The 15,745-nt window shown below is 39.5% G+C and overlaps 1 protein-coding gene across 6 annotated transcripts in view; it reads left to right on the top strand.

Annotated features, from left to right (window-relative positions):
- The window catches only part of MYO6 (myosin VI), a 157,662-nt gene that overhangs the window by 103,010 nt on the left and 38,907 nt on the right, over positions 1-15,745 (top strand). For all 6 annotated transcript variants that reach the window (XM_061131768.1, XM_061131771.1, XM_061131772.1 and 3 more), the window contains exons 16-19: positions 8,215-8,342; positions 11,088-11,183; positions 11,474-11,647; positions 14,848-14,886. In XM_061131768.1, coding sequence (XP_060987751.1) covers positions 8,215-8,342; positions 11,088-11,183; positions 11,474-11,647; positions 14,848-14,886 — 437 coding nt within the window. The remainder of the gene's footprint in view (positions 1-8,214; positions 8,343-11,087; positions 11,184-11,473; positions 11,648-14,847; positions 14,887-15,745) is intronic.

The raw sequence follows: 15,745 nt of genomic DNA on the forward strand, positions 1-15,745 counted from the left end.
ATGATCTTAGTTTTCTGAATGTTGAGCTTTAGCCAACTTTTTCACTCTGCTCTTTTACTTTCATTAAGAGGCTCTTTAGTTCTTCTTCACTTTCTGCCATAAGGGTGGTGTCATCTGCATATCTGAGGTTATTGATATTTCTCCGGGCAATCTTGATTCCATCTTGTGCTTCTTCCAGCCCAGCATTTCTCATGATGTACTCTGCATATAAATTAAATAAATAGGGTGAAAATATACAGCTTTGACGTACTCCTTTTCCTATTTGGAACCAGTCCATCGTTCCATGTCTAGTTCTAATTGTTGCTTCTTGACCTGCATACAGGTTTCTCAGGAGGCAGGCCAGGTGGTCTGGTATTCCCATCTCTTTCAGAATTTTCCACAGTTTATTGTGATCCACACAGTTAAGGGCTTTGGCATAGTCAATAAAGTAGAAACAGATGTTTTTCTGGAACTGTCTTGCTTTTTTGATGATCCAGCAGATGTTGGCAATTTGATCTGTGGTTCCTCTGCCTTTTCTAAAACCAGCTTGAACATCTGGAAGTTCACGGTTCACGTAGTGCTGAAACCTGGCTTGGAGAATTTTAAGCATTACTTTACTAGCGTGTGAGATGAGTGCAATTGTGCGGTAGTTTGAGCATTCTTTGGCATTGCCTTTCTTTGGGATTGGAATGAAAACTAACCTTTTCCAGTCCTGTGGCCACTGCTCAGTTTTCCGAATTTGCTGGCATATTAAGTGCAACACTTTCACAGCATCAGCTTTTTGGATTTGAAATAGATCAACTGGCATTCCATCACCTCCACTAGATTTGTTTGTAGTGATGTTTCCTAAGGCCCACTTCACATTCCAGGATGTCTGGCTCTTGGTGAGTGATCACATCATCGTGATTATCGGGGTCCTGAAGATCTTTTTTGTACAGTTCTTCTGTGTATTCTTGCCACCTCTTCATAATCTCTTCTGCTTCTGTTAGGTCCCTACCATTTCTGTCCTTTATTGAGCCCATCTTTGCATAAAATATTCCCTTGGTATCTCTAATTTTCTTGAAGAGATCTCTGGTCTTTCCCATTCTATTGTTTTGCTCTATTTCTTGCATTGATCACTGAGGAAGGCTTTCTATCTCTCCTTGCTATTCTTTGGAACTCTGCATTCAAATGGATATATCTTTCCTTTTCTCCTTTGCTTTTCACCTCCCTTCTTTTCACAACTACTTGTTTGTAAGGCCTCCTCAGACAGCCATTTTGCTTTTTTGCATTTCTTTTCCATGGGGATGGTCTTGATTCCTGTCTCCTGTACAGTGTTGCAAACCTCCAACCATAGTTCATCAGGCACTGTCTATCAGATCTAGTCCTTTAAATTTATTTCTCACTTCCACTGTGTAGTCATAAGGGATTTGCTTTAGGTCATACCTGAATGATCTAGTGGTTTTCTCCACTTTCTTCAATTTCAGTCTGAATTTGGCAATGAGTTCATGATCTGAGCCACAGTCAGCTCCCAGTCTTGTTTTTGCTGACTGTATAAAGCTTCTCTTTGGCTGCAAAGAATATAATCACTCAGATTTCGGTGTTGACCATCTGGTGATGTCCATGTGTAGAGTCTTCTCCTGTGTTGTTAGAAGAGGATGTTTGCTATGATCAGTGCGTTCTCTTGACGAAACTCTATTAGCCTTTGCCCTGATTCATTCTGTACTCCAAGGCCAAATTTGCCTGTTACTCCAGGTGTTTCTTGACTTCCTCCTTTTGTATTCCAGTCCCCTATAATGAAAAGGACATCTTTTTGGGGTGTTAGTTCTAGAAGGTCTTGTAGGTCTTCATAGAACTGTTCAACTTCAGCTTCTTTAGCATTACTGGTCGGGGCATAGACTTGGCTTACCGTGATACTGAATGGTTTGCCTTGGAAATGAACAGAGATCATTCTGTCGTTTTTGAGACTGCATCCAAGTACTGCATTTCAGACTCTCTTGTTGACTATGATGGCTACTCCATTTCTTCTAAGGGATTCCTGCCCACGGTAATCGATATAATGGTCATCTGAGTTAAATTCACCCATTCCAGTCCATCTTAGTTTGCTGATTCCTAGAATGTCGATGTTCCCTCTTGTCATCTCCTGTTTGACCACTTCCAATTTGCCTTGGTTCATGGACCTAACATTCCAGATTCCTATAAAGTGTTGCTCTTTATAGCACCGAACCTTGCTTCTATCACCAGTCCCATCCACAACTGTGTGTTGTTTTTGCTGTGGCTCCATCCCTTCATTCATTCTGGAGTTATTTCTCCACTGATCTCCAGTAGCATAGTGGGCACCTACTGACCTGGGGAGTTCCTCTTTCAGTGTCCTATCATTTTGCCTTTTCATACTGTTCATGGGGTTCTCAAGGCAAGAATACTGAAATGGTTTGCCATTCCCTTCTCCAGAGGACCACATTCTGTCAGACCTCTCCGCCATGACACAACCGTCTTGGGTGGCCCCACATGGCATGGCTTAGTTTCATTGAGTTAGACAAGGCTGTGGTCCTGTGATCAGATTGGCTAGTTTTCTGTGATTGTGGTTCAAGTGTGTCTGTCCTCTGATGCCCTCTCGCAACACCTACCGTCTTACTGGGTTTTCTGTTACCTTGGACGTGGGGTATCTCTTCATGGCTGCTCCAGCAAAGCGCAGCCGCTGCCCCTGACATTGGGCGTGGGGTAGCTCCTCCCAGTCTCCGCCCCTGACCTTGGATGTGGGGTAGCTCCTCTTGGCTGCGCTTGTGGGCCTTCACAGCCACCCGCGCCTGTAATCTTTATTTTAAGGTATTTTATCTGATATGAGGATTGCTACTCCAGCTTTCTTTGCTTCCCATTTGGATGGAATATATTTTCCCATCCTCTCACTTTCAGTTTAAATATGTCTTGAGGTCTGAAGTGGGTTTCTTGTAGACAGAATATATATGGTGCTTGTTTTTGTATCCATTCATTGAGTCTGTGTCTTTTGGTTGGAGCATTTAATCCATTTACATTTGAAGTTATTATTGATATTTATGTTCCTATTGCCATTCCCTTAGTTGTTTGGGGTTGACTTTGTAAATATTTTTCTTCCCTTCTATTTCTTGACTATATGAGTCCCTTTAACATTTGTTGTAAAGCTGGTTTGGTGGTACTGAATTCTCTTTATCTTTTGCTTGTCTGAAAAGCTTTTGAATTCTCCAGCAGTTTTGAATGAGATCCTTGCCAGGTACAGTAATCTTGGTGGTAGAGTTTTCCCTTTCAGCACTTTAAATATATCCTGCCATTCCCTTCTGGCCTGCAGAGGTTCTGCTAAAAGATCAGCTGTTAAGCATATGGGGTTTCCCTTGTGTGTTACTTGCTGCTTCTCCTTTTGCTGCTTTTAATATTCTTTCTTTGTGTTTAGTCTTTGTTAGTTTTATTAGTATGTGTTTTGACATGTTTCTCCTTGGGTTTATCCTGTATGGGACTCTGTGCCTTTTGGACTTGATTGACTATTTCCTTTTCCATCTTGGGGAAATTTTCAACTATAATCTCTTAAAAATTTTCTCATACCCTTTTTTTCTCTTCTTCTTCGAATGTTGAATTCAAATGCTGGTGCTTTTGATATTGTCCCCGAGGTCTCTGAGACTGTCCTCAGTTCTTTTCATTTTTTTTACTTTAATCTGCTCTTCAGAAGTTATTTCCATCATTTTATCTTCTAGCTCACTGATTCCTTCTTCTGCTTCAGACATTCTGCTGTTGGTTCTTCCTAGGGTATTTTTAATTTCAGTACATGTGTTGTTTGTTTCTGTATGTTTATTCTTTAATTCTTCTAGATGTTTGTTAATTGATTCCTGCATTTTCTCCATTTTGTTTTCAAGGTTTTTGATCATCTTTACTATCATTATTCTGAATTCTTTTTTAGGTAGTTTGCCTGTTTCCTCTTCATTTATTTGGACTGCTGCATTTCTAGTTTGTTCCTTCATTTGTGTGGTATTTCTCTGCCTTTTCATTTTTTTTTTTTTTTCAACTTATTGTATTTGAGGTCTCCTTTTTCCAGACTTCAAGGTTGAATTCTTTTTTCCTTTTGGTTTCTGCCCTCCTAAGTTTGGTCCAGGGTTTTGTGTAAGCTTCCTATAGGGTGAGATTTATGCTGAAGTTTTGTTTGTTTCTTTCTTTCTTTTTCCTCTGATGGACAAGGCTGAGTGATATGGTAATCCTGTCTGCTGATGATTGGGTTTGTATTTTTGTTTTGTTTGTTGTTTAGATGAGGCATCCTGCACAGGGTGCTACTGGTGGTTGGGTGATATTGGGCTTTGTGTTCAAGTGGTTTCCTTTGTGTGAGTTCTCACTATTTGATACTCCCATGGATGGAGGAGCCTGTTGGGCTGCAGTCCATGGGGTCTCTAGGAGTCAGACACAACTGAGCAACTTCACTTTGACTTTTCACTTTCATGCCTTGGAGAAAGAAATGGCAACCTACTCCAGTGTTCTTGCCTGGAGAATCCCAGGGACGGGGGAGCCTGTTGGGCTGCCGTCTGTGGGGCCGCACAGAGTTGGACACGACTGAGCAACTTCACTTTGACTTTTCACTTTCATGCCTTGGAGAAGGAAATGGCAACCTACTCCAGTGTTCTTGCCTGGAGAATCCCAGGGACGGGGGAGCCTGTTGGGCTGCCATCTGTGGGGTCGCACAGAGTTGGACACGACTGAGGTGACTTAGCTGCAGTAGCAGCAGGGTTAGTTCTCTGGTAGTCTAGGGTCTTGGAGTCAATGCTCCCACTCCAAAGGCTCAGGGCTTGATCTCTGGTCAGGAATGAAGACTCCACAAGTGGTTTGTTATGACATTATATGAGATTAAAACAAATATCCAAAAACAAGAAACCAAAGATGAACCCCAGATAAATGGCAGTTACAAAATCAGGCAAATAATAATTTTAAAAAATGGAATATACACACACACATATATATACACCCGTGAGCAAAGTCAAAACAGTCCAAGAAAGATAAAGTACAGTAGATTGACCTGACAAACAAAGGAAATAAAAAATTATATTTACCAGTTAAGAACAAAACTAACTAAAGCAGAAACTGAAAATAACAACTAATGCAAAGTGTCAAGTGGGGAATAAAGCAATGAAAACAAAACTAACAAATATGTTGAGAGGAAAGGAAGGAAAGAATAGACATGCAAAGTTAAATAGAGGTAGATGAAGAGGATTTATGTACATTAAACATTAACTGCAAGGGGAAAGGCAAACAAAGGAATAAATGTGGAAAATATATAATAGGTTTAAAAAAGTTAAAAATTATAAAAAAAAGAAAAGAAAAAGTGAGGAAAGAAAAAGGAAAAAAAAAAGGGAAAGCTCCACAGAACTGCAGAAATCCAATGTAGAGGCAGAGGTTTATAACAGCAATAAAAAGTGTGACTGAATAAACACATATACATATCCACCCATAAGCAAAATCAAAACATTCCAACAAAAATAAAGTATAATAGACTGACCTAGTGAACAAAGGAAACCAAAAATTATATCTGCCAGAACAAAACAAACTGAAGCAGAAACTGGAGAACAAAACTAAAGCAAGATGCCAGCTGGGGAATAAAATAATGAAAACAAAATGAACAAATATGTTGAGAGGTAAGGAAAGAAAGAATAGATATACAAAGTTAAATAAAGGTAAATAAAGAAGATTTATATACATTAAGGATTAACTGCAAGGGGAAAAAAACAGTAGGAAAAGCAAAGAAAGGCGTAAATGTAGAAAAAATAATAATAGGTTTGAAAAATTAGAAATTAATATTAAAAAATTAAGAAAAAAAACCTCCACAAAACTGAAAAAGCGCAATGTAGAGGCAGAGGTTTATAGCAATAATAAAAAATGTAACTGAGGAAAAAAAGAAAGGCTCAAAAGCTTAATTAGATTTCATAGTGCCAATAAAATTGACAACTGCAACAGAGCGGGGGAAAAGGGGGGAAAAAAGAAAAAAAATCCAAAAGGATCTATACAGAATAAGTCAAACATCAGAATAATAAATGTTTTTCTTGGGTCACTGCTCTCAGAGTCCTCTCCCTCGCTGGGAGTCACAGCCCACCTCACCTCCCTAGGGTGCCCTCCAGCGCTGTGCTGGTCTCTGGACCCGCTGTGGGGGCAGCTCAGGGTCTAATCTGCTGCTACTCCTGTGTGTCCTTGCCTCCAATGTCCACAGCTGTCAGAACTAGAGTGTTTTCTCTTGTGGGAGCTCTCAGTGTCCTTTTATATATTCATAGACATGGAGTCTGCCTAGTTGATCATGTGGATTTAATCTGCAGGTGGTGGGAAGGTTTGGGGTCATCTTCCTTATCCACACTGACCCTGGGTTCCAATTGTGGCTTTATTTCCACCTCTGCATGTAGGTCGTCCACTGGGGTTTGCTCCTGAGGCTGCCCTGGAGGACTTGGGTTTGCCCCCGTGAGCGCCAGGTGTGGAGGTGATGCAGCTGCTTGGGTCTCAGGGGTTCTGGCAGCACCAGGTACTCAGGGGGGTTGGCGGCCAGGGCAGCAAGAAATACAGTGCTCTAGAAGGGTAAGGCAACCAGTGTTGGTCCATATGCTCCAGTAGTCTTGCCTGGAGAACCCCCCTCCCTCACAGAGAAGCCTGGCAGGCCACAGTCTACAGGGTCGCAAAGGGTCCAGACACGACTGAGGTGACCCTGTGTGCCTGTGGCAGCTCTGCCCCAGTGAGAGGCTTGCAGCTGCTTGTCTTGCGGGGACCCTGGCAGTGCCAAGGGTGCAGGGACACAGACTGCCCCCACCCCAGGTGTTATGGCCCGATCAGAGTCTTTTTTTTCGAGCCTCTTGTAGCTGATGATCAGAAGGCCTCTCTGGCCAGTCTTTCTCTGTAGCTTCGCCCGTTCATGCACTTAGAGGGCTCCCTTGCCTGGGGTCCTTCTCTGTTGCTCGGGGTGTGAGGCACATAGAGGGCCCGCTGGCTGGTTCCTGCTCTGTAGATTGGCACGTCAGGCACTTAAAGGGGCTCCCTGGGTGGGGTCCTAGTCTGTAGTTCAGTGCGTCAGGCATTTGATGGGCCAGCCCCTCTATTGTTCAGCTGCCGATGCTGGCGTGTGGGGGGAGAGAGGCTGTGTGATGGCTCCACCCGCTACGCGTGACTCAGCAGTATTGCTTTGCTTCCATGGCTGCCTGGCTTTCCTCCACGGGCATTTTCCATCACGATCTCCTCCCTCACATCCCCTCGGTCTGTGTCTGCAGTCAATAGCAGCTCTTGTCCTGGGATTGTTCCACAATCCCTAAACTCCAGCTCCCAACCATTGTGCCTTCCAGGGGACCTGGGTCCCTGTCTGGGGTGTGTGCGGCTGCGGCAAGGACTGTCTGATTCTCATTCCATTTAGGCTGCCACAGGTCAGCTGTTTCACGCCCAGCCTTAACTGTTTCACCTCTGCCTCAGACAGTTGCCCCGATGTGGGGATCAGACCCCTGCTTCAGTTTCTCCCACCTGCTGAGGACAGGTCCAGTCGTACTAACACTCCTGTGTTTCCCCCTAGTTCCTTCTTCCTACCGAGTTTTGCGTGGTTCTATATATTCTTTTCTGCTGGTCAGGTACTCCAGTCCGCTCTCAGCTGATGTTCTGCATGCACTTCTGTGTCTGAAGGTGTATTCCTGATGTATCCACGGAGAGAGATGTGCTCTGCGTCCACCTGCTCTTCCGCCACCTTGTTCCTAATTCCTGTCTTTTAGAGTCTGTCCTATTTAACAGTTCTATCTACTGCATTTAAGCAGCTTACATTTTATAGTTATTTTGGACAGGCAGTAAATTCAAAACATATGAATGGAAGGAGCATAAATATGTGTTGTTGCTGAAGTTTTGCTGGAAAGTTTTGAATCCATATCTGTAAGTAGTTTTAAAAACCTAAGCTTACAAAAGCTTCTGTAGTTTTACTTCATTTTGAATATAGAGGTCATCTGGGAGAGGACGATTGCTGGCTCTTTGGCCTCTGTCCTAGCTTTCAGACAGAACGGTTATTACGTTAGTCATTTTCTTTATGGAGTTGTTGTCTAAACTATGTTCAGTATATGATTTTACTTTCTAAACAATTGCCAGATGTAAAATAAAATTCATTTGCTCTCTGTAGCTTTTGAGAGAAAACAGTACTTGTGGAATCATGTTACTTTGTTTCTGACCAGCCCTCAAAATTTGTGATCAGTAAGTTTAAAGTGTTATGTTTTTACCCTGTCGTATTTGAATTTTTTGAAATAGATTTAATTGAAGCAAAATTAGTGGGAATATTGGATATTTTGGACGAAGAAAATCGCCTTCCCCAGCCAAGTGATCAGCACTTCACATCTGCAGTTCACCAGAAGCACAAAGACCATTTCCGACTTTCTGTGAGTTTTTCATTTCAAAATTGAGGCTCTGGTTGGAAGAGAAACTTTCAGAAAGATGTGATAGATGTTAGATAATTAGAATCCTAAGTTTTGTAAGGCTTTGAACAACTATATGCATCTTCTGTAATTATTCCAGCACAGTGTCTTCTATAGATGACCATTAATTTATACCAGTATATTTTTGCTGCTACTGATCTATCTAATCAAGGCCCTTTTAGCTGGATATAAAATACATTTCTCCTATATAAGATGTACAAAAAGACTCATGTACATTTTTTTGTACATCTATGTACTGTTTTTATGTTCTCCCTTCTGGGTGAGGTGGCCATCAGTCGCTCTGTTCTGTATTGTGTGAACTGGATCACTTCCCAGGGGTTAGGACCTAGAGTCACATGCAGCCACTTGTCTGCACATTTGTAAAACCAGCAAAGCTTGTGGCTAAGAGTCTGACTGGCAGAAGCAGTTCATTTAATGATCAGTAATTTCATTTTGATGCTCTTTCCTTTTGAGTTTTGAATGGAAATTGTACTCAGAGAGGGTCATAGAAGCTGAAGCAACAGAAGAATTAGCTAAAGGGTTAAATAGACACAGAAAGAGACAAAAAGAGACACAGAGAGAAATAAATGAGAAGTACTCTTCCAAAAAGGGTCAGGAGACCTGGTTCTCTAGACTGTTGTTTGTCATAGAGCTGTGCTTGAATCCCGGCTGTTGGTGGTGACCAGTAAGGCCTTTCTCCATAAGGCTGGAGCGTGCAGCTCTTGAGGTGTTTTCTGTGTTTAGCTAGCTCTGTGTTTATCTTTACACTCAACCTTCATCCCCTGACATAATCCAAACACACCTCCATCCTTCTGCCCAGAAAGAGCAGAGTAGCACAGAGAAATGTGGATATTAATTTCACCCATGTAGACAGGTGCTGCCTCATACTAGAACAACAAAGACAGGAAGGAAGGAAGAAAGAAGAGAAAAGAAAAACTGTTCAGAGATGCAGTTGCCTCCTATACTGTTACAGTTTTGAGACTGGGGCATAGTATAACAGTCATTGCTTTGATGGGTCCAGGAGTTCAAGTGAATGAAAGCAGATATTCTTGTTTCCATACATCATTAACTAAATCAATAACAGAAGCAGGTTGAAGGCGTTTACTGAAAAAGCTGACCTTCTCTGGAGACTGCATCCCACAACCACCTGCTCCACTGACTTGCAGTTCTTCTGTATCCTTAAATAAATCTTGGGATGTGAAGACTGCCTCTCTTCGCTTCAGTGGAGATAGAAATAAAACAGTGTGTGTCCCCAGTAAAATTTCTGCTAAGATCAAAGACGTGTATCCAGTCCTGTTTATTCACTGCTCTCTATGAGAACCAGTCTGGATGCCCAGTCACTTTTGCCAAGAGAACTGACTGCTGGTCAACAAATTGTGACCAAGGTTTCAGAGACATAGCGCCCCAAGGACAGCCAACGAGAGCACCAGGAATGGGCCTTGGTCACCTTCCTCAAAAGAGATCGAGAGCACAACAGTGAACTCTCATTTGTACGGTTCACTACTTTTGTTGTTTTCTTTGAGAATAAAAACAATGATAATCATTTATTGACTTGCTTACCATGTGCCAGGCGTATTCTAAGCATTTTGCTTGAGTTACTTTCTTTAATCCTCGTAATGGGCTTCGCTGGTGGCTCAGATGGTAAAGAAACAGCCTGCAATGCTGGAAACCTGGGTTCAGTCCCTGGGTTGGGAAGATCCCCTGGAGGAGGGCATGACAACCCACTCTAGTATTCTTGCCTGGAGAATGCCCATGGACAGAGGAGCCTGGCGGGCTACAGTCCACGGGGTCACGAAGGGTCGGACATGACTGGGCGACCAAGCACAGCACAGTGCTCATAGTAATCCTCTGCTGTTGCTCCTGCTTGCTTCCCCATGCGGAGAGGGTGGGTGACCTCCTTTTCTGGAACGGAGAGAAAGGGTTGGATTAGGGCATCAGGCTGGCGTCTTGATCCCAGGGCCACCCTCTGACTCATGCTGTTTGCTGTCATGCAAAGGGGAGGCTCTGTGATCTGCCAGCTCTGTCACCCAGGAGCAGCCTGGTGAGGTTATGTGGTCTCAGCTTTTTCATTTTTAAATGAGATCGTTTTTCTTAACCTTAGGCTATTTTGAGGGTCAGAGGTGATCTTTTATTTTGGAGACTTTTAGAAATGATACCAGTATGAGATATTATAGTGATAGTATAGTGATAGTACAACCAGAAAGTGATTTTGTTTTCTTCAAATAGATTCGGGCTCATTGTGTAGAAGTGTTAGGATGTATGGCCAAAACCAGTAGGTGAGTCCCTGTGCTGATTTCAGGTGTCTCAATAGAACGATGCTTCTCAACCTTGGTCACACCTAGGAATCACCTCATGTAAATGGTTTGGCGGTTTAAAAGTGCTGCAGATGACAATTCAGCAGCTACTACTTTAGACCTAAGCAGTTAACTTTATAAAATGCCTGTTGTGTTTTGCATGTGCCTCTAAATAGTGTGGTTTTGTTTTGTTTTCGGTCTTATTCCTTTTTTTCTCTTCCTAAGAGATTATAGCCAAAAATATTTGCTAGATTTTACTGGTACATTAAGGCTTACTTAAGGAGCAATATAATTGTATAAAGTATGAAAACTCCCTTTCTGATTTTAAGTATGTCACATCCCAGATGTTTTCTAAAGGGAGTTATTAATGTATATTTTTGATAATTTAATGACTGATGTATGTATTGATTTTCAGATTCCTAGAAAGTCTAAGCTGGCTGTTCACAGGAACATCCGAGATGATGAAGGCTTCATCATCAGGCATTTTGCCGGGGCAGTGTGCTATGAAACAGTGAGTAGAACGTTTACAGGGAGAAAACCATTTGATTTTAAAGCTGCGCTGTACAATATGGTAATGTCTAGCCACATCTGGCTTTTTAAAGTTAAGTAAAATTTAAAATTCAGGTCCTCAGGACCCCAGCCACATCTCATGTGCTCGATGCCCCTGTGGCTGGTGGTGGCTGTATTGGACAGCGCAGACAGAGCATTTCTGTTACCTCAGAGTGTTCTGTTGGACAACACCGTGTTAAGGAATATTACCACAAGATGGACTGAATCATTCCTGTCTGCTTTATTTTTCAGACTCAGTTTGTGGAAAAAAATAATGACGCTTTACATATGTCTCTTGAGTCCTTAATATGTGAATCCAGGGATAAATTTATCCGGGAACTATTTGAATCGTCCACAAATAACAACAAAGACACTAAACAAAAAGCAGGAAAACTTAGCTTCATCAGTGTGGGAAACAAGTTCAAGGTATTTGTGGCAAATGTATTGCTAGAATTTTTTTTTTTTTTCTTACTGTATTAAAAAACTGTGTTTTACTCTATCTGGTGGATAATGTAGTTCACTCTGAGAAATCCCATGAGTGAGATTCAAAGAGCAGACCCTGAATTGTTGATGCTTGTATGCAAAACAACATAAAGTAGGCACAGTAACGGAACACACAGAATCCTGTAATTTTATGAACGTGCTCTTCCTTGGTGCTTAACATGTCTGATTGCTTCTCCTAATGTTCTTGCTTCTGCTTACTGTCTGGTTGACCTTCAAACCTTCTCTTTCCCACGTGTTTTCTGTTTCCTTCCTCATTCAGCAGTTTTGTTTTAGCTGGAGTAGTCCAGCTCGAGATGGCTAGAGAGGCCTAGTTGAGTTGAGAGAGGAAAAGCAGGCACTCCAGGGGCCTCAGGTAAATGATCACCTTCGTGGACTCCTACTTGCTAGAGTGGCTGCCGTGTTAAAGCCCGGCTCAGTTAATGGTTCAGTTTGTAGTTCATTTTTAATGTGTTTTCTCTCATAGTGCATTTTGGGTGTGCATATTACACTAAAATTTGATTAAAGCTTTTAATAACTTCCATAAAAGATAAATACTTGGTGTGGCAAACCCTTCGTATTTTTTAACACTGAAGAACACTACATTTGTTTCACTGATTTTGGATCAGGAATTTATCCCTTGAGGTCTGACAGGGAATTGTCACATGATGCATCTAAGAAATGGGACACTCTTGTTCGGTTCTAACTGTTGAGTATTTTAAGATAAAAAGATAATTTAAAACCTTTGTATCACTTTTAATGAATAAATGATAATGAATGGATAAAAGAAATAGAATTAATTTCTGTCTTATACATTTCCACAGTCTTTTTCTGTTTATAAGAAAACTGCATATGCCTTTCATTTTATGTACTTCAAATATTAAAAATAATTTAATTAGGAACAGTATTTAATTAAGACTCAGAATACTAGGATACTGACAATGTAAGCTTCCTGAAATCCACTGTGAGCTGAAATGGGCTCTAAATAATCATGGTTATAAAACAAAAGCTGAAGCATAGATATTAAGAGAAAGCTTATCACATATTTTTCAGATAACTGAATAAAAAATCTTAAACTCTGTTTTAATTTATGTTAATTAATTAAGAGTTTCTTCTCTTGAGTATTCTTTCTCTTATTTAGATATTCTTAAATTCTTACATAAACATGCTGACAGATTGGTTTAAAACAGTACATTAGCCTGTATGAAATGGAGATCATTTATTAAGTATTTTCCTACATGATATATTAGTATTGCTGGCAAGAGCACACTTGACATTTTAGACACTTTGTATAAATAAAAAATATTCTTAAAATTCTTTGGACTAAGATATTTTATGTTAAGACTTTAAGTGCTTAAAATTGCTTAAATGCAGTATGATGCATTTTGCACATCAGACTACTTGAAAACTGTAACTAAAAGCTGTAACATTATTAATAATAAAATTTGAAAATGTTCTGATTGTGATGCTTTGAAATGAAATAATAGTAATTCTTATTTTTAAGGACAGTAGAATAGTTTATTAAATTAAATTCACGTTATGTGTGGCAATAAAACAGAGCAGGCTAGCCTTTACATTGCTGAGCATCACTGAGAACCGGAGGTTTCCCGCTGAAATGTGACATTTTCAGGTTATTGAGATGTAACTCTTTTACTATTAGTGTTTTAGAAAAAGTAATTTTTTTGATGAAAATCTTATTCTTTTATTATAGAATAATAAAATTGTGTGTTTTAAAATAAAATACAAATAAAGCATGAGTTGCATAAGGCTGTTAGGCCTCGTGGTCTTTGACCGCTATCTTTTGTAATGGACTTGCCTCCCTCTTTTCTCAGATACTGTAGTTCATTTTTGCTGCTTCCATTCTTCATTCTCACTTTATCTCCATTTTTGGGGAGAGGACTGTGCTATGGATTAGGAACCATGGGCTTTGTGACAGTCATTTTCTTTCCAAATTAGTGGCTCTTACACTTGCTTTTCAGTTGTGTGCTGATCCAGACTGATTAAGGTTGTCAAAACTGTGGCAACCAGATAAGTGGGTGTATTTTTTTTTTATCTAAATTCATTCTGTTTTTATAACTTAAGCCTATAATGTCCAAAGTGTACTGGAGTGTTATGCTTAAGAGAATGAACCTCTTAGGCCTTTGTTAGAATCTTGGTTTTGCTTTTACTAGTTCCATGATCTTGGCAAATAATTTCTCTCTCTGGGCCTCAATGTTTTCACCTGTAAAATGCGACTAATACATCCCTAATTAGAGTTGTGCAGATTAAACTTGATAGTACCTGTGAAAAGCTTTGAGCAGTGCCTGACTCATAGAAAGCATTCAGTAAAGTATACCTATTATTATTACTACATATAGCTATGATTGAATAGATATGTTAATTTATCTTTTGTTAAGTAGTACAATAAACATCCCAGTATAAAATCAGTGTAACAATTTTACACAATTTACTTTGCAGAGAAGTAAAGCAAATACATGATTTTAATGTACTGAGCCAGCGTAAATTATAATCACTTAATATTATTTTAAAAAAAGCAACAGTAACTACTTATAGTGTCCATTGTGAATTTTCTTTTGAGAAAATTGTCCTAGCCTTTAAAAATAATTGAAATGAGAGGTTTTAAAACAGTAAAGAGGCTTTCAACAGGTAGGCAGGTCAGTTTCATTTATGATAGGTGTTACATAAAACAGTTCTAATATATAGCATGAGTGGGTATTTTAAACATACCCTCATTCCTAGTGGAGTGTGACACAAGCTACACCCAGCTTGCCACGTATTCACATACTGCTCCATCGACTCCCTTTTGAAAGCATCACATCCGCATTTTCATTTACTCCTTTCGTTGCCTGTATACTTTTTTCTCATTCACCCCATCTCCAAGTGTGCATGTATATTTTCTAGTATTGCTAATTTTCAGCCTTTTAATTACACAAGTTCTGTATATTTATTTTCCTTGGTGTTATATATTAGCCATAGATTTTTGCATGTTACTGTCTGTTAAAGAGATTGTGTAGAGCTGTTAAATTGTAACATGTTGTAGATGAGCATTATTGCATGTTATTTTATTCTTATGTTGAAGAGCTAATTTTTACTTATGGTATTGTATACTTTTGCTTTCTGAAATAATGAAATGCTTTCTTCTACAGACACAGTTAAATTTGCTTCTGGATAAACTTCGAAGTACAGTGAGTATACTTAAAAACACAGGGTTTTTAAATGGTCCTCTTGAACTATTATTAGTAATGATTAAAATAAGCAAAGTAAACCTGGAATAATTAAAAATTTATTTAAAACCAAATTTCCTCATTGAAAGAAAATCAGTTATTAAAATGGTTGTCATTTTGGTTAGGTTTGTTCTAAAGATAAGTCAAATGTATATGGGCAGTCACATTGTTTTATAAACATATAGAAAAATCTGAATGTTATTAAGATTATCCTGTAGCTTCAGGAGAGTGAAAATAATTAGTTATTATAGAGAAGGAAGATGTAGTTTTTAGGCTTAAAGACAGTGCATGTAATTAATTTTCATTTTATTTCTCTGGTGGTAACATTCTCCAGCATGACAGTGTTGATATGGAAAAAATGGACGTAGTATTTTAATGCTGTTTAATAGAGGCAGTAGTTCCTCAGAGACTTGTTTAAAATCTGGAATTTTAATTCCCTCTGTTTTTTTTTAAAGAAAATTCACCATAGGAAGAAATTTGATATGTGGCTTATGTTAATAAGACATGACTTCAGAAGAAGATTTTTTTACACAAATCCACAGAACTTAACTAAATACTCTTCGTTTTCAAGTAGTCATTTTGAAAAGCCAAATATTTATTCTCTGTGCTATTATTGCTTAATTTATTGTTAGACTTGGTTTTGAAACCATTAAGAAATCGTCTTAAATATCTTCATTGTTTGCAAATATTTATCTCTTAAGGACAAAACTTCTTTGAAAACCATATCTGATGAGGTGTTTTATTTTTATCACCCAAGTATGATGCTACTATAAAATGGTTAGGTTATAGTTGTGATTTTTTTTTAAAAGCTTTTCTAAAA

Source organism: Dama dama, chromosome 28, assembly GCF_033118175.1.
Source record: "Dama dama isolate Ldn47 chromosome 28, ASM3311817v1, whole genome shotgun sequence".
NCBI classification, from domain to species: domain Eukaryota; kingdom Metazoa; phylum Chordata; class Mammalia; order Artiodactyla; family Cervidae; genus Dama; species Dama dama.